Raw genomic sequence first — 26877 nt, 5'->3', positions numbered from 1 at the left:
AGCTAACCATTTAGAAATTTTGTAATTGAAAGCTCCGGCACATGAAACGATGGGTCTGAATGGAAGATTGTCTTTGTGAGTTTTGGGAAGGCCATAAAAATAGGGTAATTTAGGATTAATTACTTTAAATTTCTCTAATAGTTCAATACTCTTTTTGTCTTTGCCAATTAATCTTACTTTCCGAAAAAATTCTGTGGGAACGTTTTGGAGGGGATTTTTCGTCAGTTTTTCGTATGTGTTTGTGTCGCTAAGGAGCTGGTTGATTTTGTCAAGGTAGAAGTCTTTGTCCATCTAATAACGTATTTTCATTCGGGGAATCATTCTACAAGCAAAAATTCGGGTGTAGTATGGGTAGTCCTTTAAGTCCTGTTCTAGCCAATCTGTACATGGAATACTTTGAAACTACAGTAATAAATGCAATAAAACCCAAAAACATGCTGTGGATGAGATACGTGGATGATATCCTAACATTTTGGGATAATAGGTGGGGCAATTTTAATGAATTCCTCGCGAAATTAAACACATTAGTGCCCAGCATCAAATTTAAAGTTGAATGGGAAACAGACAACAAAATTCCTTTTCTTGATGTTTTAATAATCAGAGATACGACAGAATACAAATTCACCATATACAGAAAACCAACGTTCTCACTTTCATACATTCACTACTTTAGCTATCACGACAGTACTATCAAGATAGGTGTAGCTAGTAACTTGTTCTTAAGAGCCTTACGAATTTGTTCCCCAGAATTCCTGGAAAAGTATTTGAACTAATTCGCAAGCAACTTTCGTCTTTAAAATATCCTGACCATATAATTGAGAAAGCAATTCACAAAGCAAACGTAATTTTCTACCGACCCCCTAAAGACAAGACCAGAGATACACCCAACAATAAAATAATAATTCCCCACCTGGACACGATTAAGAGAATAACCAATCCCTTCGGAAAATCGAACCCTTTTGTATTTACTTACCCAAACACCTTAGCCAAATCCCTGATTAACGTCCAACAAAAGGCATCTCCAAAGGACTCTGGGAATATACGAAATCCCATGCCAGGACTGTGACCAATCTTACATCGGATTTACAGGTAAATCCCTTCCCCAGAGATTAATACAACACAAACGGTCAGTTAGGTATGGACAACAGAACTCTGCTATTTTCAACCATATAAATGAACATAACCATAGAATAAACTGGAATTTGTCACGTGTAATTTATAGCAGCAACTGCCGGTACAAGAGTCAAATGATGGAATCGGCCTTAATAAAAGAGAGGCAGGTAATGAACATCTCAAAAGGAGCATGGATTTCGGACACGATCGACAACCTCTTCATTCAACCAACCCTTAAGAAGATTAAAGGAAGATTATCAGCGGGGGTGACTTAAATTGGCTTGTTTGTGGATGGACCTCTTGGTATAAATACCACCTTTTCTGTAAACTTTTCTCATTCATCTACCTGAAGAGGGAGACAGCAGTCTCTGAAATATAGTACTTTTTTCTCTATATTTTGGTGTTTTTTATGGGCTCCTTTTATTAGATATATATATATATATATATATATATATATATTATATATATATATATATATATATCTATATATATATATATATATATATATATATATATATATATATATATTATATATATATATATATAGTATATATATATATATATATATATTATATATGGTATATATATATATATATATATATATACATATATATATACATTGTATATATAATCTATATCTATTTATTATATTATACTATCATATATATCTTATATCATATATATATATCGATATTATCTATATATATATATATATATATAGATATACGTATATATATAGATATAGATATATGTATATATAATAGATATATTATATCTATATATAGATATTATATAGATATAGATATGTATATATATATGTATATATATATATATCTATTTATATAATATATCTATTTATATATATATAAATTTTTGGTTGTGTGTATTTATATATCAATTTTTTGTATATATATATATATATGATATATATATATATATATATAAAAACATATAGTTGATATATATATATATATATATTATATATATATAACATATAATATATATTCTATATCTACTATATATACTATATATCTATATATATATATATTTAATATCTTATAATATATATATATATATATTATATATATATTAGTGTGTGTGTGTGTGTGTGTGTGTGTAACTTATTGATCAGAAACGGATACATATACGGAGGCTGTGCGGACAGAAACGTAGTGTCTGTCCCAAGCACATACAAAAGGGTATGGAGTCCCGCTGTGATTGTGCTCTCTTGCACTTAGAAACATACATATGATTAACCGTACAGGGTACATATTTTGATGATTTATATATTGGCGGAAAGGCCGCGAACAATGGGAGGGCAGACATTTTGGTGAAAGTGCCATCCTTACAGATACTCCCCCCTAAGGCAATGGTTATGGTAATAGTTATTGGATGATTGGTCGTCAGTTTCTTACTGGAGGGTGGAGGAGTCTGCGGGTCCGTGATGCCATCTGTCTGTGAACGTCCTCTGACAAGTCGGGCAGCAGGATGCCACCCCAGGTGGTAGACTTGGGGGGTTCGACTGCTCTCCTTGGGCAGCCTCAGCGACGTCTGGGGGCACTGGCGGGTTCCAGTGGGATTTCATTCTGAGGAGGGATCCTGCAAGGTCCTCCTGTGGTGTCGTCTTCGTCAGGGATGAAGGCGGGCTTCAGCCGGTCAATTGAGACCCAGTCCTCACTGCCGTTGATCGCAAAGAAGAATGCCTTCTCTGATTGGCGGATGACTCAATACAGTCCTCGGTAGGTTATTGTAAGGGGCAGGTGGGTGGCGTCATTCCTGATGGAAGAAAAAATATGAGACCGGTCTCACCAAAAGAATCAGGAAGTTGGGGAGATACTTCAGCCTTGGACCCGGAAGGAATCTCTGGTGAAACAGGTCACCCTGACTCCTCCATCTGTAGGAGTGACAATACACACAGATGCGTCATTGACATGTTGGGGAGGACATTAGGAGAATCGTCAGGTGGCAAGGTGGTGGTCAGCTACTCTGAGGAATTGTCATATCAGTTTCTTGGAGCTGATGGCTGTCTTTATGTCTATCAGAAAACTCAAACCTTCAGAAAGACATATATTCTGTTGGTTCTAGACAACACGAGTGCAATATCCTGCATGAAGAAATCGGGACCACACTCACCTCCTCTCAGTATGATAATGCTAGACTTCCTTCGGATGGCACAAGTAAAGAAGTGGCACTTGTCTGCAATTCACCTCACAAGGTCTCTCAGTGTAATAGCAGGTTCTCTATCAAGGAAAATGATTTCCTCAACAAATAGACATTGGACAACCATTCTTTTCAAACAATAGCCAACCTGCATCTACAACTGGAATTGGAGCTATTCACCACACACAAGAACCACCAACTCCCAGTATATATGTGTCTCCAAACCTTCAAAGGAACAGCTTAATAGCCCCAATATGGCCGAACAGGCATTGGTTCCTATTACTTCAACAACAGCGAAAAGATCAATTCCGGTATCGCCCTTTATTCTATCACAGAAAGTAGGAGGGAAAGTCATTTATACATCCTCCTTTCTGAGCCAAGGCGTTTATGTATTGATTTTTTCAATTTTATCCAGTGAAAACTATTCATCCAAAATTGCTAGTTACCTAGTGCAAAAATTACGGACATCATCTATCCGCCAATACCAGTCCGTATGGAAGTTATGGTTTGATTATATTCATACTGAGAGTCTAGTCGAGATTTCTATAGAAACAATTAAATTTTCTTATATACCTTTTTGAGGACAAACGTCTTGCTGTTACAACAATCATGGTATACAAGGCTGCATTAATGGAACCCATGCTTTATGGATTCGGGCTTGACTCCAGAATAGAAGTTTGCTCTACAAAGCCAACTCCCGAAAGGCTTCCAATTGTTTGGTTTCTGAACAAAGTACATAGACTTTTATCTACCCCTCAATTCAGGGGACCCAATACAACCGCAATTCACATTCTACAAAAGGTGTTCTTGCTGATTGCATTAGCATCAGGAGTCCATATTAGTGAACTGGGCTCTCTGAGATGGGGACGATATATCACACAAACTGCTGATAATCAGTTATTATCGTCTCCTGGCCCATCATTCCAGGCCAAGAATGAGGATCCTTTAAGAAGGAAATCTATTCTTAAAAGAAAACTCAATTTAGCAGACAAAATATTATTCCCAGTTCAAACACTTAAGGTTTACCCAGAGGTCATGGCAAACACCCCAGAAGGTCCGATTTTCCTGCACCCCTGCAAATGAACCACTCTCTCTACAAGGGCTAAAAATAATTTTATTGTCCCTCATTAAAAAGTGAAACCCACACTCGTTTCCTAAGTCACATGATATTAGTAAAGTGAGCCTTTCCTAGGTGACATGGTATTAAGAAATTAAGCACTTCATTGCCCTTCTTCTGAAATGTCTCTTTCGAAGAGGTCTCTGAATGTACAGTGTGGTCATCAGAGACAATATTCTTAAAACATTTCTGCCATGAGCTCAAACAAATTCGACTATTCTAGGTATCAGTAGGTGGTATGGTTAGCCCTGACCCTATAGGAGCTACAGCGGAAATAATAGGTTGGTATGCTTACTATCATTGGGGAAGGTGTGACAAGACCGTAACCATACCCAGCATACTTAGGTAAGTCATTACAGAACTTCACCCTGAAAATGGAAGATCTTGTTTAGTTTCTTGTTTTTGTTATCAAAACTTGCTGCTTGACCACGGAAAACATTGTATATCAATAGCACGATACAAGAGATGGCATTTCTTACTTTTGTGTAGTATATGTTTTCCATACTTAACATTACTTTGTCATTTCATAAATGTGCTATTTGCCACTTGATTTAGTGACTTTGTGTCATTTGCAACGTTGCCAACTGCTTCTTGTAATCTAAGAGAGATAATAGTTGCTACACTTTGGAGGTGCCAGTTGTCTCCTCAGTTCAGCATGGATGTACTCAATTCTTGAAGGCAACTGTTCCCCTGGGTGCGTATAGATTGTGAATTTTGAATTGTCTACTTTCTATCTTTCTTAGAATAGGTATTGTGTTTTACCCTTAAAGATTTCTATGTAACTATGAGGAACTTCCGTATTATGTTATATCTGAAGTTCTTTCTAATTTTAGAAGATACAAAGCAGAATCCAGCGTTGTACTGAGGTGATCAAGTATTTAAATACACTTGGTTTTCCACTATGTACTATAAAGTGAATAATTAAGTCAAGTTTTTTCAAGTTTTTTAAAATGTATTATATAACATTGCTTTGGAATTAAGGTGTGAAGTTCATTTCTATATGTATAAACTTGCTTGATCATTTATTGAAAGGTTTACAGAAAACATATGAATATTAAAGATATATTTTTACATATAATTCTACTGTCTCAGTTCACCCAGTTCTTAAATTATTTTGCTTCATGCCACATAGCTTATAGTATGCTTGCCCAATGATCATTTAATCTTGTATATAGGATATCATGATGTGTGATAACAGGTTTTTACACAGAGAAATTTAACTAAAATTTTTTTTATTCAAACTAGCTGTGGTGAACTTTATAGGTAGTGTATATCATAACGATCTGTGACTTTTGCAGGTTATGTTTCGCATCAACTTTTTGGTGGTTGTCTTGTGTCTGGTGATGAACAGACCCTATCAGTTTTATTACTTTGTGCCCCTGATCTCCTTCTGGTACACTGTGATGCACGTGACACTGGTGTTGCCTCCTCGCATCACAAGACCAGCACACGCAAATTCTGAAGCTTCTCCTTTCAACTACCTCTATAGCATCATCAAGTTCATTGGCTTAGGAGGCTTTATCACAGTTCTATTTTTGTCAGAGGTGAGTGTTTTGGTTTTTTAAGATGATTTGGTTTCTTGTTCAGTTAATAATTATGACTTAGATTCACATCAAAATGTGCTCTGAGGGGCTGGCTGGTGTTTTACACCTCCCTCCCTTAGATAATACTGTATGTAAATTGAAACATTTGCCCACCAACATGACTTCAAAAATATGCATTCACCTTGAAAGACCATACAATCTTCAAATCTCCCATTAAAACATTTTGGTTTTGAATATGTAGTAGATCTGTTTGCAGTCTCATCTATGAAGTGTATGAATAAAAAATGATATTTCCTTCATTTTCAAAATTTCATAGATTTAACTAACCCATTACTATAACAAGTCAGTTTTTGTAGTATATGAAATCCCTGACATTGCACTCTTGCTAACAAGGAAGCTGTGTTACTTAGTAACCTACAAAAAGCTAGATCTCCAGCAGCTAGCATCTTTATTCTCCATTTGTCAGTTATGCTGTTCGCGGCTCCCTGGGAATTCCCAAATTTTTTTTTTTATTTTCTAAGATAAAGGTAATGTTAATGAATCCTTTTCTACTCAGTTATTATCATGTTACATAGCCATGTGAAATGTATGAAAAAAATGGGTCCACCATGTGAATTTATGTAATGTTTACGTTCTCAGAACCAGCTGAGCCTACTAGTGAAAGAATTAAGAGAATCAATTTTAGTTGCTAAAATAAAATCAAGTATTACTAGAATTAATATTTTTATTTTTGTAAAGAGACATAAAACATACGTTTATGTCAGTCTTTGCTAAGTGGTTATTAACCCTCTTACGCCGATTGGACATATTAAACGTCGAGTCAAAATGTCTCCCGTGGACGTATTATATGTCGACTCAAAAAAGTTTTTTTTAAAATTCGCAGAAAAATACTTATAGGCCTACCAGCCGAAAACTTTTGAATCACGCGCCTTGGGGGATGCTGGGAGTTCACGGATCAAGGCGTTATTTAGTTTACAATCGTTACGCAGGCGCGCAAGCGCGAATTTCTTTCTTATCGCACTAAAAAGTATCAGTGACACATCTAAAAAATTATTTTGTCACTTTGACATAATTTTTGCACCGTTTTAAATTATCCGTTACATAGAGTATTATATATGAAAATGTGTGCAATTTCATGTAGAATACAACTAAAAAATACTCATGATTGTAGCTTTTATCAGTTTTGAAATATTTTCATATAAATAACGATAAGTGCTAAAATTTCAACTTTCGGTCAACTTTGACTCTACCGAAATGGTCGAAAAACGCAATTGTAAGCTAAAAGTCTTATATTGTAGTAATATTCAATCATTTACCTTCATTTTGCAACGAATTGGAAGTCTCTAGTACAATATTTCAATTTATGGTGAATTTATGAAAAAAAAAACATTTTCCTTACGTCCGCGCTGTAACTCTTCCGAAAAAAAGCAGAAATTTTTTTGTGCGATTGTCGAAATGCTTGCACCATTTAAAATTAGCCGTTACTTAAGTTTTATATATGAAAATGTGTGCAATTTCATGTAGAATACAACTAAAAATGATTGAAGGTTGTAGCTTTTCTCTTTTTCGAAATATTTGCATATAAATCACGATAAATAGAAAAAAAAACCACGTTCGGTCAACTTTGACTCTTCCGAAATAGTCGAAAAACGCAATTGTAAGCTAAAACTCTTACAATCTAGTAATATGCAGTCATTTATCTTCATTTTGAAACAAATTCGAAGTGTCTAGCACAATACTTAGATTTATGGTGAATTTAAAAAAAAACTTTCTTTCCCTCCGCGCACCAATTCGCAGCCGCAAATCTCCAAAATGCGTACGTCGCATTCTTCTAATATTTGCTCCTTTTCATATTAGGCTGTTTTATAGAGTTTCATATATGAAAATGTGCGCAAATTTATGAAGAATACAAACAAAAACATTTGAAGGTTGTAGCTTTTCTCACTTTTGCAATATTTGCATATAAAAAAATTATATATTTAAAAATTTCGACATTCGGTTAACTTTAACTCTTCCGAAATGGTTGAAAACTGCAATTCTAAGCTAAAACTCTTACAGTATCGTAATATTCAATCATTTTCCTTCATTTTGAAAAGAATTGGAAGTCTCTAGAACAATATTTAGATTTACGGTGAATTTTTGAAAAAAAAAACTTTTACGTCCGCACGTTACGAATTCATGCATCCTTTTCTGGTAATATTTTTTCTGTGTTGCTTTGATCATTTTACAATGTTTTTTGCACAGCTCGATTTGAATACAATTATGTATGAATTTTTTTTGTTGCTACCATATATCGCATTATTTATATATGATAATGATATGTTTTTTCATTTCTGATGGTTGCATACTAAACATCAGGCAATGACAAAAAAGAAGCCTAAAATGAACTCTTAATCTTGAAAACTAAGCGCGCTGTGATTTTTTGAAAAAATTATTTTTTCCGCTTCCACGCTCACTCCAAACCCGCCTCGGCATACAGGAGACGTTTTGGTTTTTAGGGCTTAGGCGTAAGAGGGTTAATTGTAAGAGATAGTTATGAACTCTTACATAAATCATAAGTTTGGTGATTTTGTTTGAGAGTTTAGCCTAGTACAATCTACCGAAAATGTAATTCACTTCACAAGAATAGCCTAGTACATTATGATCTACTAAAATGAAATTTGCTGCGTGAACTTAGTCTAGGTTAGTATGATCTACCAGTAATGAAATTCGTTCAGTAAATAAAGCCAATTTTAAATTTTTTACTTTAATTTATTCAACAATAAGGTGAGATAACATTGTCACCTCAACTTAATTTATTCAACAATAAGGTGAGATAACATTGTCACCTCAACTTCATGGACAGCTGGGGCCTGCCCCTTCTGCTGAGAACAAAATCTGCAAAGTAACAAAGTAGATTGTACCCCGGGAGATAAACTCTCATAGATTATATTTCAGTGTAGTTCAATTCCATATAAAGTGTTGTAATTTTCCCAGCAACAGGGAATGGTTCTTACCTGAATTTAGTGGCAAGTTATGTCCTAATCCTTAGGCACAGCTGCCAGACCCCGAGCAAGGGTCGAGAAAAAATGGTACAAATTTTCCCTATTCTATTACAAAAAATAAAGCATTCAGTATTCTATTATTTACACAACAAGGTTACTAAACATTACCCAATTATAATCGAGTCTCAATTCAAGATGTGGCACGTGGTCCTTAAGGGACAAGTGGACTGGTTGTAAGGCAAAAATGTACAAAGATGAATCAACACGGATATTAACAGCATGAGTTGTGGAACATTACTCAAAAGTTACAACTAAACAATTCAAAAATGGCGAACTAAATACCTAAGAGAGTAGCACTTATTACGACAATGTATCTGCCAGTGAATCAGAGGTGTTGTGATGTTTCCTACCTATATGGAACCTTTGAAGGAGAAGGCAAGCCACAGCTGTGCAAGCGTCATCCAAACCTCAGTTACGGCTACTAATTTTTTGTAATCCAATAATTCTAAATTCTTGGATATTTTTTCACCTTTACACTAATTACAGCTTAAATTAAGATACAGTAATAAATACTTACTCGGTTCATGTGACTTGACAGACTTCACCACACACTTGACAAACAATGAAACTCACATAAGGGAGCACCACTAGCTGAGTCAAGAACACGACAGACAACAACGACGCATATCAGAGTGATCACTAAAAAAAAATAAAATGGTTACATCAAAAGGCATAAAATACAGAACGGCTCACCCAACATGAAATAATTAGAGTTGCCTAAAAGGCACGAAACACACAGTGTTGAATCAATAGCATAATATACTCAATGTTACATCAAAAGCATGAAATATTGAATGTTGAATGAAAAGCATGAAATGCACAAGTTTCATCGAGAGCGTAAAATATTCAATATTGAATCAAAAGCATGAATGAAATAACATTACATCAAGCGTGGAATACGGCTCTCCTTCAAGAAGCATGAAATGAGTGATGTGGTCCAAAATAAAATACATATGTCACATCAAAAATCATGAAATAATATGTTTCACCCAAAACACAAAATACACGTCTCAATTAATACTTCTGTACGTCCAACATTTTTAGTCTCTGGGTGACAGCGCCCTTCTTTTTGGTCTCGTACTTTCACTTGTTACCGTTTTACATTGTTCATCTTTAACGCCTTCCAACACCAGTTCAGCCAACTCAAGTTCTTCAGTTTGGCGAGAAACACTACCTCCACTTTCGTTCAATCCACACTGTGCAGTGTCCTCTGACTCTCTTCCATCCTCGTAGCCTTCCTCTGCTGCTTCGTCTTTGTCATCTCTGTTGCTGTCATTGTTGGCATTTACTTTTAAGTGGCACGATATGATTAGTGGCTCTCAGGCATTCTTTGGCCTCATAGAAAACCTTGACTAACCTCATGACTCATTGGTCATCAGGATAGACTTCAAGGATTCCACCTATAGGCCAGTGACTGTGCTTCCTACACAGAGGCCAGTGACTGACTGTGTTTCAAGGATTCTACCCATAGGCCAGTGACTGTGTTTTCACTGTTCTATCTTGACCAACTGGTAGGGCAGTTGCTGGGTTCACCCGAAAGTTATGTCCCTCCTGAAGCAACCTCAGGTAACCTTGATGCCAATGCCACTTGAATTGCTCAAGTGCCTCTTTGAGGCAGAAATACAGAGGTCATAGCTGTTTTGTGGTTAGGTTTTGGTACATGTCCTCATGTGGTATGGCAGGAGGCAACAGATATATCGGATTGCCTCAAATGAAGTGAGGAGTAAGGACGTCATCTAATATCTCCCCCATACTACATCAGTGGTCGGTTGTTGACAACGGCCTCAGCTTCCTCGATAAGGGTGCAGAGTTGTTCTTCGTGGAAGACATCTCAATGGAGTGCTGGTTCGAGAGTATGCTTCACCACCCCGATCAGCCTCTCAAAAAAAACCCTTTCCAAGGAGGTCTGGGTGTTTGGAAGATCCACTGAATTCTTCTCTCCAGAAGGAAGTGCTGGGTAATGGCTTCATCATAGACTTCTCTGGTAATGGCTTCATCATAGACTTCTCTCTGGAAACTGCTGGCTGCATGGAACATCACTGCATTGTCATTGTACACCGTGGAAGGTGTCCTGTGTGTGGCTGTGAACCTTCATAACAGCAGCATGAAGGTGTTTGTGTCGAGACTTCAGCAGTAGTCGAGATAAACTGCATGGCTTGCCTTGAAGGTGATGATGAGCAGGTATCCCACTCCTCCATTTACTTGAATAGGACTGCTGTGGTCAATCTCTACATTGGTGAACAGGTGTAGGATAGTGGTTTGAGAAGTCGGGAGAAGGGGGAGACGGTGGTTGTCTGAGAAAAGGTTTGAAGGCTACTCATTTGGCTACAATCCACAGGCCCCGGCACTGTATTAGTGTGTTTACGCCACAATGCATTGTATGGGTTACATGCAAATGCTTTAAATAGCCTTGAACTAATAATTCGTGAAAAGGTAACAATATCAATAGGTTTTTACATCCTAAAATATTCCTTAACCTACTTCTAGTGTAAACTACTTGGTATATCTTGATTAGCCCTAACTGACTAATGAAATTACTTATATGGCTGGGTACCTTGACCCCATTCTTTAAATGACTACAAACTGAAGGCAAGAGATGCTTTTGTTCCATATATACAAGTTTCAGAATGGGATCTGCTTTACAACATATGAATTTCAACCAATGCTTCATGATACTGATCAATAAAAAGAAATCAACATTACTCCCTCTAAGATTTCATAGTTCAGCAAGCGGAGTCAGTGTCACTTCCTCCTATGCCACAATTGGTTGTTACTCAATTCCTTCAATGTGGAACCTCTCATCATGTCAGCAGGATTGCAGTTGGTGGGCATGAAATTTAGTTCAATGTCACATTCCTGTTAAATAAAGTTAATCTCCCCAACCCTGTTAGATATGGTGTTTTTAGTGTCCTCTCTGCTTTTTACCTAGGCTATGGCTACATTGCTGTCAGACCTTATGAAAATGCTTCCTAATTCCAAAACATTTTTCAAGTATTTTGCTAGCCTAAATCCCAATAGCAATGCTTGCTAACAGCTCCAATTTTGGTATGGTTAATTTTTATTTTTTTTATTGGCATTACTCTCATTTTGTAGGTAAATAAGTCTGTCTGTCCCTCCTTTCCCCTGATGTAGGCTACTGCCATGTAGGCTTTACTGGATGCATTGGTAACATGCAATTCTGTCTCCCCCAAGGTTATTCCCCTTCTAAATTTCAAGGTATGAATGTAAACAAATTCCTCTAATATTTGATTTGCCTGTTCCTGTCTCTTCATCCAAAACGGCATCCCAACCAAAGTCCTGCAGAAATATCTTTCTTCTTACAAAAACTGGACTGACTAGACCCAAGGGGTCAAAGTTGGACGCCATCTGTGAGAGTAGCCTACGTTTCGTGAGGTTGCTACCCCACCCCTGGCCTCTCATATCCCCCTACAAGGCATCAAATTCAAGCAACCACTCTCTCTATCACAAACCATTCTAAAGGATAGTGATTTGTACATCTAGCAATGACTTGACATTCACATAATCCTCCAACATCTCTTTTGTCTCATAAATCTGTAAGTAATTATTGAAGTAATTTTGTGAGTTTCTCCCGCCCCGTTTCCGTAAGGTGTGTTCTAAGGACCTGTTGGAGAAGGTAAGGGCTAGTTGTGATACCAAAGACCATGATTTTAAAGGCAAAGGTAGCCGCTTGTTTCGAATTCTTGTGCCACAGAAATCGTGCATACTTGTCATCTGCAGGATCAAGCCAAACACGTTAAAAAGCTATCGAGATATCAGATGTCAGAGCATGAGAGTGGTGTCTAACTTTAACAGCGAGTCATATAACATTTCGACCATGTTTGGGCCAGGGTACAAACAATTGTTCAAGGGCAGTTCACCTTTGGATTTTGACGATGCATTAAAGACAAATCGCAGAGGACTGATTGAGTTTTGTTTCCAAACACCAAAGTGCAGCATGTAATACCCTTCAATGTGAGCATTATGAACTTCTTCAACAAATTCTGCTTCCAGATATGCCTGAAGGACTTTCTGGTAAGCAGTTTTGTACTCAAGGTCTTTTTGAAACTGTTTTCAAGCAACCTTAATTGGGTGCTGACATTGTGGTAGTTATTGTTTGGGCTCTCCGACTCACTGAATGGCAGACTTACACAGTACCCTTTGTCTGTTTTTGTTACACTCTGCTTCACCTTTTCCATTGCTTCGTGCTCTGAGGTTGTAAACTGCTCATACCGAGTAGTACCAATAGTGTCCAATTTCCACCAAACACCTACCTCATGTTTGGGTTCTACTAGTCTACAAATGCAGCGTTCGAACAGTTGATGTGTCCACCCCTTGCAGAGCCCACTAAGGTTACCCTGCCATAAAGCGTAACTCCATGATGTGTGACAAAGAGACTAATCCCATCAATTTTCTCCATACCAATGACAAAAAATTTAAAATAATCTGCACCTATCAAGAAATTAACGTTCTACAACACATCCCCTTTAATCTCAGAATCTGCCATTTCACACCCTTTGTCTTGCAAGAGTTGCTCTACATTACTGAGGCCTGTTTTGTAAATAGCCACATCTACTGTGTCGTGCACAACCAACTTAGTCCTGACAACTCTCTTCCCCATGTGCTTCTTAAATAACTACATGATATTCCCCCTTTACTATTTGCGAACCAAAGGGCACAATATTGAGAGAAACCCACTTGATTACTGGTAATTTAAGTTTGTGCGCTAACCAACTCGAGATAAAACTGTTTACTCCCTGTATCTAGAAGCATCCTCATCTAGACTGGTTGATTGCTAGCATACAAAATGGCTGTCGTAGTGGGGAGCAGAGTGACCGGCAATTCAGTTAAAGGTTTGTTTTTCACTTCTTTAGCATTCACACAAGATTTTTCTTTACCCCCTTTTGAATTACCCTCTTGACTTACACTAGAATTTACATTACGACGGATTTGGTTTCGATTCTTAACGGGTTTTGTTTATGTGTTAAGAGAGCAAAGGAGGACAGGAGTCCTGGATAAGCATCTGACAATTTCTAAGGCCGAGTCCATCCGAGGCCTTATAAAGTTTCTGGGGGTTACGATGGGCTCCTCACAGGTGGTGTTAGTGTTGGTATGACTACATGTCACTGTGAGGTCTTTCACGTGGGCATGGGCAAGTTCCAAGATGGTGCCATGCATATGGTCATTCCTTTGCTTCTCTGCCAGCTAGCTTTCCTCGGACAAGGATTCTCTTTCCTGCAGGATCTGCACCTGGAATTTAAGGTCTCAGCAGTTGACTCGAATTTGGAAACGGTATTAAAGTATTCCCACCCCAAAGGCAGTGGTGAGAGCAAGAGGTTGTAGGGGCGAATTGTGCCTGCGAACGAATTAATTTGATTTTCTTTATCCTATCAGTATTTGATATATATATTATTTATATATATATATATATATATATATATTATATATATATATATATATATATATATATATATATATATATATATATATATATATATATATGTTAGCTGCTGTTTAAAGGTGGTTAAAGTGAATAACATACATATATATATATATATATAATATATAATATATCATATATATATATATATATATATATATATATATATATATATATATATATATTCACTTTAACATCCTTTAAACAGCAGCTAACATACTTATATATACATAAATATATATATATATATATATATATATATATATATATATATATATATATATATATATATATATAGAGAGAGAGAGAGAGGAAGAAGAGGGAAAGAAAGGACGAGAGAGAGAGAGAGAGAGAGAGATATATATATATATATATATCAAATACTAATAGGATAAAGAAAATCAAATTAATTCATTTGCAGGCCCAATTCGCCCTTACAACCTCTCGCTCTCACCACTGCCTTTGGGGTGGGAATACTTTAATACCGTTTCCAAGAATGTGTGAGTCTGCAAATCCATAGAACGTGAATACAGGGGTCCACTGTATATATATATATATATATATATATATATATATATATATATATATATATATATACAGTGTTCTCCCATATTCGCGGGGGATGTGTACCAGAGACACCCCCGCGAATAGTTAAAACCACCACTAAAAATGCTTATAACTGCCTATCTTGAAAGTTCAGATGCTAAATGTATACCTTTAATAACATCCTACTTCAAATATACCTAAAATTACTAACCTATTACTGCATTAATCTTTGAGGTTTTATATTAATATCATTTTAAAGTCATCTTAAACATTTTACCATTAAAAATATATACCTATAGCAAATAACAGAGAGAGAGAGAGAGAGAGAGAGAGAGAGAGAGAGAGAGAGAGAGAGAGAGAGAGAGAGGGGACCAATGAATGGCAACATCATATATTTGACCCTCAAGAGTGAAATTATAATTATTTCTGAGACAGAGAGAATAATAATGGAGAGAGAGAGAGAGAGAGAGAGAGAGAGTGAGAGAAAGAGAGAGAGAGAATAACTCCTAGACTCCGCTTCCACCCCTCCACCAATTTGTATATCAAACTCATTTACTCCCTGCCCATGTTCCTCCAAGTGGATAAAAAGACTGGAATCGCTATTTTTAATTAATCTTATTAATATTTGAAAATTAGTTTATAAGGTAAATCATTTATTTACACTACAAAACAAATAAACATACATGAGAGAGAGAGAGAGAGAGAGAGAGAGAAGAGAGAGAGACGAGAGAGAGAGAGAGAGAGAGGGTTGTCCTTATTTAAAAGAGTGTGAAATGGATAGATTATTGTACTTCTTTAAAATACTATCACATGTGAATTTTGAGATTAGTTATATTATTATTATTATTATTATTATTATTATTAGTTATTATTATTATGCAAAAATATTAATAAACATACAATGTACCATAGAAATTATCTCATATCAGCAAAAGAGAAAGAGAGAGAGAATTTCAATGATCCAGAGATGGCAACACTCGCTCCCCACTGGATTTGACAGTTGGAACCCAGCCAATCAAGCTGGCTACGTGTTCAAAAACAAGACACGGGCTTAAATGCATTTTCTTTTATTCTTACATAATTCTTTTTTATTTATAAACTAAAATCTTGCTAATTCACTTTAGTATTTTCTTTAATGAATTTATATTATTGCTGTTTACATTAATATTGATATTTGAAAATTAGTAAATCATCATCCAAAAAACATACATCGTTTTAAGAGAGAGAGAGAGAGAGAGAGATATTATCGTAGTATTTGTAAAATACTTTCACATATGATTTTTGTAATTACAGTTATTATTATTATTATTTGAAAATATTAATAAACATATGCATATTTTAGGGCTGTTGCCTTGTATAAGAAGGCGCCCTATGAGGTTATGTTAGACTTGCGATAATCTTACGCCAAGTCGGTTGGTATTGCACTTCCATATTCAATGGAGTGTCTTGGGGTTTGTAGATCACTTACGAAGTCGGTATTATCTTCTTTGGTTATGACGACGATGTGTTAAACTCATGATGATTCGGTGAGGATCTAGTGGAAACCACGAAGTACAAAAATACTTATATTCTCTGAATTTACATGGTGAAGATCAGGTATGATTGTACAAGTCTTCTAATGACGATACTTGATCGCTTCTGCCAATGATGATGGCTAATTCTATTCTCTCTACATGATAAAGCTTAGGTAAAGAGGTACAGGTCTTCTAATGACGATAGCTAACTCTATTCTGTTCGTTCTACATCTCGATTACAAGTCATAAAGGAGCAGACAGTAGCTCGATCATATGAACATACATACAATGAGACACACTATAGATCACGTAGGCCGTTTTGAATTATAGGTCGCGGTAGTTGTCTCAAGCAGGGAGCTTGGACTAAAGTTTATAAACAATTGAATGACTACAGGTGACGGCATGTTATCTTAGCCTACTTTTATTGTATACGTCATCTATAGCGTCTCTAGTCTGATCACATTCCTGCAAGCAATCTGGTTGACCTCTTTAGTTTTAGTCTTTTATATATATGGACTAACATTCCATATTTTTATTATGTAATCATTACATAAAAGCTCGGTCAGCTACCAAAACCAACCACTGAATATTACTCAAACTTGACTTGCATTTGACTTATAGGAGTGTGATACAGACACTATGTGAATATATATAGATAATAGAAAATACTTATAAGTAAAAAAAAATTCATGGTGTACACAAATACAGATTCAAGTAATAAAATATTAGACATAATATGCATATGATATTCGTAAATAATAGTGATCACGTGATATATACTGATACAGTTTTTCACTTCATCTCATTAAGATACATATGCTACAGATAATACTAATGTACTCTGATAATCGCATAGAACAAAGATTAACATGATAAAAATCATATTTTAACTGATAAAAATTTCATATATGAATTGATAAAAATTATTAATGTTTATGCTGATTGATTCGTTGATTCTTATGCTAAATGTTATATATCTGATTCATTAATCCATATACTAACTCATATATAACTGCAGATATTGGTAAGATAAAAGGTAACAGATTGATTATAGGCTACCTGGGTGTTTTATACATATGTATATGGATTCATATAATTATGATTAATATATGTGCACTTTAAATAGATTCCTATTGCGTACACGCAAAGATATATTTCGAATCTGTTATTTATGATCATTTATATATAGATTCCTAGTGCGTACATGCAAAAAATATATTTCGATTCTGTTATTTATGATCATTTATATATAGGATACATGATACTTTATATATATAGGATACATGACCGAGGTTATACTACTTCACATTTAACTAGCGTTCGAACAACTTTTCGTCCATTACACAGTTCCAGACAACCACCTATAGCCAAATGAAAGGGCCAATTTCAAATGGTTAAAACAAGGGGAAAATTTGCCTGGGCGGGATCCAACGTTCTATTTCGCGCTCATACTTGTTCTCTGCATCCTAAGCCACACGAATACGTTCGCGATGAATAAAATCACCCCCAGCACGAGTCCTTCGCCAGCAAAGTAGAGTTGAATATCCTTCGGGTCGTAATTGTCGGAAGTATGTCCCTTTTGTAGTCGATTTCCGACAGCCGCCGGAGCATTCCGCATTAAAACGAGATTAACGACGGGATACAGGTGTCGGTCGAAGAAGTCCATGATGGTGCTTATTCCTTTCACATTGTAGACGGTTGTTACTCGACTGCCGTCGTCTGCAGCGACGAACGATTTTTTGAAGTTGCGATGTGAAACTCTCGTACTGCAGGATACTGTAACCAGGTTCCATTAATCAGCCTGCAAGTGAAATTATATTTGTCACAAGGGCAAAGTAAATTCAGACGACATCCAAATACAGGGGGGGAGAAAGCCATTTAGAACCAGACTTAACCCACATGAATTCTCTGATATTTGTGGAATTCAAAAGTCAGCTGTACATACTTTTTTATCCATGGCATTAACAATGAGTGAACCTATCCAGGTCTATGACGACTGTAAAAATATCCATAATTATAAAAAATAAACAGATATCATTACGAATCCCAAAGAAAATTCGATATTACTGGTAGTAAGTTACTAGACAAAGAAGTGGAAAACGGAGCTATTTGTAAGATTGCCAGGCAACATAAGAGTCAAAGAGAATATTAATCATGATTCTGTATTTCTCTATGCTAACTGAAATTAAGTTGTGATAAAATCTGATCCTATGTGCCCCTAACAAAAGTTTCATATTCAATTTTCTCGCGCGCATCCTCTGAGGTTAATTTTAAAAACTTTATTAATAGGCAGGCGATGCAACGAAAGAACCCACTATGTAACTAATTTCTATATAAACTTTGGGTTTTTTTTTTTCAAGAAAATGTGACATTTTCCCATGAATGTGATTTACTTGAATTCTCATAGGCTAATGTTGCAAGTAAATTTTTCATATCCATGACTTGATACTTCTAAATGTCCGTTTACCAAAGTCATAAGATTTATTGACTCTAATTGTCTATGAGGTTCAGAAAAAATTAATTCATTTTGTTGTTATAGAAATTCTGTTTGCTTATTTTGTTTATTCATTTTAAAACGATTGCAATCCTTAACTAATTGCATTGCACACACGGATAAGAATAGGTTATGGCATGTCATGTCATCGTGACCTATGAACCACATGTGAAGTTCATGAGCTAAGCATTCCTCTCTCCAGTCAACCTGCTTCGCAAGCGGAGACGACACACACAGATGAAGCCTGTGTAAGCAGATTATTGAGGTTAAAAGGAACAAATGCTGATACGGCAATGATGACGTCGTCACTTGGCAGGAGATTGCTGTCAGCCAGCTAAGAGTTACGTGACTTGCTGTAATTAAATACGACTTTAGTATTTTCAAATGATATTTTTGTGTTTTAATTCTCCACCCACATAGAAGAATGTCTGAAAAAAAAAAACAGTACCAAAATTGAACAATATATTAGTTTCATGTTGGAAATCCGCATGATTATAAATAAATGTAATTATGTTAAATTCAATATTCCTTATTCAAACTAATGAAAAAGGTTTCCATACAAATTCTATATATATTATTAGCCCTGTATAAGATTCATATAGGATTATTCCATAGATAACATTTTCACTTCTAGACTTCCTGACTTTAAAATTCTTTTATTTTATTTATTTATTTATTATTATTATTATTATTTTTTTCATTGACTACGAATATAAATCACCGGGACAGACAATATGTCAGTAGGTTTTGATATGTGTTTGAACTTTTAGCTTATTTGTCATTACTAAAGCATTAAGTTACAGTTCAAATCTTTACGCATATATATTTGGATATTTAATTAACCTATGGTTACATTTTGCTTATTGATTTTATCGTGATTCCTTTTTTATTATAATTTGTAACCCTTCCGACTTCTTACGGAGTGTATTATATTGACTCCACTTGTATCCATATTTATTTTATTTTTTTATATTTATTTATTTATATATTTTTTTATATATATTTGATAAATTAATGGTTGGCTTGAATATGTGGAAAAGTGTTCTAGCGGCGTACCGTATAAGGCTACTTGCGGCATCAATTCTATAGATACAAGATATAAATGATAAAGGTATTTAAAACCGCGAGAACCGCTATAATCCAGTTCAGATCCAACATCACGAGTTGTAACTCGTAAGACATTGACACTTCCTATTTAATTATCCGTTATTCTACCAAACCGATTGACTCTGGGTGATAAAATATATTATTGGTTTTCTTAATGGAAAGGAATTCACACCACGTGTTAAGGAGATTATTATTGATTTACACCACCCGAGTCACAGATTATTATGTGTTGAATTCCATGTTTACTGATTTAGCACTCATAAATATTCCTAACGCACTCAATTGCGGTGTTTGTTTTTAGTGCTATTAATTCTATATAACGTGTCAAGGAACTATTAACACTAAGAAGTGTTTATTCCTCTGTCAGACTCGTAATTCTGTTAATAATTCTACGTATATTCTTTCAAGGATTGATTTGGCACAGGATAGGCCCTTAAACTGACAGGTGACTTAGTGTATCCCCTGTTTTCATGACACGTGTTACAGTTAGTTATGTGCTTTTTATATCTGTAAGCATTGTAGGCCAGTAAAACAGTGATTTGGCTTTCTGTGACATAATAGGGAACCCTGGATGACGGAATGCAACCGGTTTATGACGATTGGTATGAAAGAGATTATTACTACTACCTGGTCGTTAGTCATCTGCTGTGTTCTTCGGGTTTTCCTCGTCACTGACCTACATATAATATTACATTTGATTACATAATTCTGATACACATACTTTAAATATACTTTTGCTTTAGGGTTTCTGCTCGAAGTGTTTATTGTTTTTGCTTAGCCGCTGACCCTGTTTCCGTTCGAAGTGTTTATTGTTTTGTTTATTGCTGCTGACCCTGTTTTCGTTCGAAGTGTTTATTGTTTTGTTTATCGCTGTTGACTCTTGCTTTGTTCAGTTTGTAACAGTTCGGCGCTCCAACCCAGATATTCAATGCTCGCGATCTCTTGGGTTAAGGAATTTTCTTGTTTAGATACGGTTTTAACAATAGGCACGGATGTTTCTATATATATTTTTTTTTTTAGTTCAATTAATGGTTCCTTGCAGTATGGTGCGGGATTGCGGGATAATGCGTCAGCTATGATAATTGCTTTCCCAGGTAGATATCTTATCTTGGCTCCAAAGACCTGAACGATCATTTGTCACCGAGTTCCTTTTGGACTGTGATTAAAGCCTTTGAAAAACTCGGTAAGTGACTTATGCTCAGTGAGGACTTTAACAGGATAGCCGTAGATTATGAACTTGAAATGTATTAGTGAGTTAACGATACTTAGCCCTTCCTTGCCTATTACTGCATATTTACTTTCAGAGGGCTTTAGTTTACGTGAATAAAAAGCTATAGGAAAGAACTGTTTATCATATTACTGAAGTAGTACCCCTCTTACCCCTTGGTCTGAGGCGTCTATTGCAATAAAAAAAATGCCTTATTTAAATCAGGGATTTTTAAGTTAGGTGAGCTGCATTATTCCGCTTTTAAGATATCGAACGCCTGTTGGTGCTTTTTAGACCATAATAAATCTACGCTCTTCTTTGTAAGATCTGTTAAAGGAGCTGTCATGATTGAAGAGTTACATATTTACATACGATTGTAATACCCACTACAGCGCAAAAGTGCTGTATCCCCCTTTTACGTTAATAGGTACTGGAAAGTTATGAATAGCCGACACCTTACCATGGACTACTTTAAGACCTTGACTAGACACATAAAACCTAGATAAACATGTTTGGTTTTTAAAAACTCACATTTAGATATTTTACTCTGAGATTATTTGTCTTTGTCTCTGTAGCACTAGCTCTAGTTTATGTGAATGTACTTCTAAGGTATTAGAAAAGATTACAAGATCATCCATATAGGCATGTAGGTTATTCCCTAAAAGTCTCCAAACACTATATTGTAATTGGGGCGCAACGTAAGCCGGAGGCATACGTAAAAAATTGATAATGTCCCCTGAGTGTGCTGAAAACGGTGTATGAGGTACAATCACTTAGGTAATGGTATCTGGTAAAAGCCTAAAGTAAGTCCAAGCTGGTGAAAAATTTATTCTAACCTTGTTTAAGCGACAGAAATCTACGCAGATACGCCAAGTCCGATCTTTTATGGCATGACGTTTGAGGGAAAAATTATATGGGCTTTTTTGATTTCCTAATGACTCCTATTACTAACATTTTTCAACTTCGTCATTTATCTCTATTTTGAAATTTCATTGAGAGTCTATACGAAGGTACGTATTCAGCTTTATGTTTGTCCTTACACCGTATTTTGTTTTCAATGACATCCGTTTTTCTCCCAGAGATCACTCGCTAGTGGAGAAACTTCCTGGTATTCAGACAAAAGATAAAAATCACCTCTGCTTGAATGACTTTACGGATATTACTTTAGACAGATTATCAGAGAGATTCATCTATGACTGGTTGGGCGCGATTACAAACTAGCAACAATAAAAAAAAATGCGATATTTTGTCGGGAAGGATTAAAATTTCATTTCCCAGCAAAGTCTTTTTACACGCACTAAGACATTCGAGGGTGCATGCTTCTCGAGATTTTGCGTGCAAACTGTGACTGTGGGTGTGGGAGAATTCTGTTGGGTCATTTAAACAATGTTACGATTTATGAGACAAATGTATCGTTCCTTTATATAAGTTATTATTTGATTAACTGTCTCTTTTTTGTTCAAACGGATTTTAATAGTGTTGAAGGTTTATAGGATTTTCCTTTGATAAACACGCCTTATTTTGCAGGATGTAAGATAATATTTTGTGTATCCCTAGATGGATATCTTACAATTACACTAGATACAGATGAATGTTTTTTATAACTATAGAGGTATCCGTAAGCGCTCGCTTATCCGAACTTCTCATTAGGGAAGTTCGAACAACAGACGGTGAGTCCGTAAATACAGGATATTACGTGTACTAAAGGAATAATACAAGATATTCTAATTTTTTACGGCGCGTACAGTCTGGCTTAATCCACCACTACTTATAATAACTTATGTATTAACCCTCTTACGCCGATTGGACGTATTAAACGTCGTGTCAAAATGTCTCCCGTATGCCGATTGGACGTATCATACGTCGGCTCAAAAAAGTTTTTTTAAAAATTCTTGGAAAAATACTTATAGGCCTACCAGCCGAAAACTTTTGTATCACGCGCCTTGGGGGATGCTGGGAGTTCACGGATCAAGGCGTTTTTTTGTTTACAATCGCTACGCAGGCGCGCAAGCGCGAATTTCTTTCTTATCACACTAAAAAGTATCTGTGACACATCTCGGAAATTATTTCGTCACTTTGACATAATTTTTGCACCATTTTAAATTATTCTTTACATGAAGTATTATATATGAAAATTTGCGCAATTTCATGTAAAATACAACAAAAAAAATACTCATGATTGTAGCTTTTATCAGTTTTGAAATATTTTCATATAAATAACGATAAGTGCAAAAATTTCAACCTTCGGTCAACTTTGACTCTACAGAAATGGTCGAGAAACGCAATTGTAAGCTAAAATTCTTATATTATAATAATATTCAATCATTTGCCTTCATTTTGAAACAAATTGGACGTCTCTAGCACAATATTTCGATTTATGGTTAATTTATGAAAAACGTTTTCCTCACGTTCGTGCGATAACTCTTCCGATAAATTTTTTCGTGCGATTGTCCTAATGTTTGCACCCTTTTAAATTTGCCGTTACATAAAGTTTTATATATGGAAATGTGCGCAATTTCATGCACAATACAACAAAAATCAACCCATGGTTGTAGCTTTTATCAGTTTCGAAATATTTTCATATAAATAACGTTAAGTGCAAAAATTTCAACCTTCGGTCAACTTTGACTCTACCGAAATGGTCGAAAAACGCAATTGTAAGCTAAAACTCATATATTTTAGTAATATTAAATCATTTACCTTCATTTTGCAACGACTTGGAAGTCTCTAGCACAATATTTCGATTTATGGTGAATTTATGAAAAAACTTTTTCCTTACGTTCGCGCGGTAACTCTTCCAAAAAAATCAGAATTTTTTTGTGCGATTGTCGAAATGTTTGCACCATTTAAAATTAGCTGTTACATAAAGTTTTATATATGAAAATGTGCGCAATTTCATGTAGAATACAACTAAAAATGATTGAAGGTTGTAGCTTTTCTCTTTTTTCGAAATATTTGCATATAATTCACGATAAATAGAAAAAAAACCACGTTCGGTCAAATTTGACTCTACCGAAATAGTTGAAAAACGCAATTGTAAGCTAAAACTCTTATGGCCTAGTAATATTCCGTCATTTTTCTTCATTTTGAAACAAATTTGAAGTCTCTAAAACAATATTGTGATTTATGGTGAATTTTTGAAAAATATATTTACCTTCACTCCGCGCGCCGATTCGCGGCCGCAAGTCTCCGAAATACGTACATCGCATTATCCTAATATTTGCTCCTTTTCATATTAGCTTTTTTATAGAGTTTCATATTTCAAAATGTGCGCAAATTCATGAAGAATACAATAAAAATTAATTGAAGGTTGTAGCTTTTTCCATCTCTGAAATATGTGCATATATAAAAATATATATATAAAAATTTTGACATTCGGTCAAATTTAACTCGTCCGAAATGGTCGAAATCTGCAATTCTAATCTAAAACTCTTACAGTATCGTAATATTCAATCATTTTTCTTAATTTTGAAACAAATTGGAAGTCTCTAGAACAATATTTAGAATTACAGTGAATTTTTGAAAATAATATTTTTTTACGTCGTTGCGTTACGAATTCGTACATCATTTTGTGATAATATTTTTCCGGTGTTGCTTTTATTGTTTTACTATGTATTATATATCAAAAGGATTGCAATTTAGTGTAAAATACAACGGAAAAAAAATTAACTCGTTAGCTTTGACCGTTTTTTGCACAGCGTGATTTGAATACAATTATCTATGAATTTTTTTTTTTCGCTACCATATATCGCATTATTTACATATGATAATGATATTATTTTTCATTTCTGATGATTGCATACTAAACTTCAAGCAATGACAAAAAAATTAGCCAAAAATGAACTCTTAATCTTCAAAACTAAGCTCGCTGTGATTTTTTGAAAAAATTATTTTTTCCGCTTCCGCGCTCACTCCAAACCGGCGCCGGCATACAGGAGAGGTTTTGATTTTTAGGGCTTCGGCGTAAGAGGGTTAAAAAAAAAAAAAAAACTAGACCTGCTCTGATTACTTGATACGGTCGTGTGATTCATAGGAAAAATCCTTTTTAATTCAAAAAGGTATTGGTATAAAAATAAAAGGTATGGCATAATTGATCCAACATCACTTTTCCTCTCCGCTGAAGTCGCTTATGTGGAATGTGCTTTGATTGCTACACTCGGCAGATTTGACTGACCCTGACCGTTGACTAGGTGACACAGTAACCGAGTTTGCTTGTTTGATTCCGATATTTAGGGCTACTGTTTACCTATTTCTTTTTGTAATAATTTGGATCCTTCTCTTTATTACCATCGGCAACGTATTGTATGTTTTTAGCATTATGTTGCTGCTAGTTACGTATAAAGCAACGAACGATTGAATGACGAACTATTAGGAGTTGAGCGATTACTATTAAGACAAGTTATCTCTACTGCATTCAATATTAACTGTTGTTTACTTCATTCTTTGCTAAAATTTGAAATAGTGAGGGATCCTGGTCAGCGCATTTAGCCTAATGAAAGTTTTTTTATAGACATGTTATTCCTTTCAATCCAGCCATATTTTTAAAGTTAAGTTGAGTCATTGAGGTTCGATATTTTATATAACTCAAAAAACTCATGGCTAAAACTGCGATCGGGACTTTGCAAAGGAGCATTTATTGTCATGACCCGAAATAGTGTTACCTCCAATTTATATAGATTTGTACGGGTGTTCCACTTGTTTTTTGTGTGTTTTCTAATCACTACAGTGCTTAACGACCCTATCCATGCATCTGTATAAATACAGACGTCCACTGCGTAAACGCATATTCACTGTTTAATATGATTTGTTACGTAAGGAATTAATAATCACCCAAAATGATAAAATTAACATAGTATATGATTATGATATTTCAGTAGAACTTCTGGAAACAGACACTCAAAGATAAAAACTCGCAGTAGCAAAATCTCAATTATGTAGATAATTTCTGTAAAAATGTAAGATTAAGAATGTCTCGTAACTTCAGCCACAGGAATAACGAAATTCGACCTGTAAAGGAAACACTCAAAGTTACTCCAAATGAATAAAAAATTGTACTTAGCTTGCTTTTGTGGGAAGTCACGGTGTTCCGATAACGACACACGGCCTTGGTCCTCCTTCTCTATTTAGCGGATGACCTGGTTTTTGGCTTGAGTTTCCCCCGTGCGCGTTGTTTCGATGATTCGAGCCCTTTAAGATCCGATGCTGCAGACGCGTTCGGTTTGTTTCTTGAAGTGCCGGAAACGCTCACTAACGATGTTTTCCTGAATGATTCTAATGAGAGACGAAGCTTGCGTTGCCGTAGGAAAAGGACACGTCGGTTTTGTTTCCTGAAGTTATTCACTAAACGATGATACTAAGTTGCTTGAAGAATCTGCTGCTTCCGTCGTCGTTGACTTCATGATTTATTATTCTGGTTTTACTTCGGAGAAGTTGTAGAATTCTTCTGTGACGCTGCCACCACTTTTAGGGCTGTTGCCTTGCATAAGAAGGCGCCCTATGAGGTTATGTTAGACTTGCGATAATCTTACGCTAAGTCGGTTGGTATTGCACTTCCATATTCAATGGAGTGTCTTGGGGTTTGTAGATCACTTACG

General features: G+C 35.4%; 1 protein-coding gene across 3 annotated transcripts in view; it reads left to right on the top strand.

Moving 5' to 3' along the window:
- Nucleotides 1-26877, top strand: part of LOC135216375 (N-acetylneuraminate 9-O-acetyltransferase-like) — a 363601-nt gene that overhangs the window by 280001 nt on the left and 56723 nt on the right. For all 3 annotated transcript variants that reach the window (XM_064251636.1, XM_064251639.1, XM_064251637.1), the window contains one exon: nt 5689-5934. In XM_064251636.1, the coding sequence (XP_064107706.1) occupies nt 5689-5934 (246 nt within the window). The remainder of the gene's footprint in view (nt 1-5688; nt 5935-26877) is intronic.

The sequence above is a fragment of the Macrobrachium nipponense genome, chromosome 6, assembly GCF_015104395.2.
Source record: "Macrobrachium nipponense isolate FS-2020 chromosome 6, ASM1510439v2, whole genome shotgun sequence".
In the NCBI taxonomy this organism is placed as follows: domain Eukaryota; kingdom Metazoa; phylum Arthropoda; class Malacostraca; order Decapoda; family Palaemonidae; genus Macrobrachium; species Macrobrachium nipponense.
Note: the sequence above shows the minus strand (reverse complement) of the source record. Positions and strands in the feature narration are given on the sequence as shown.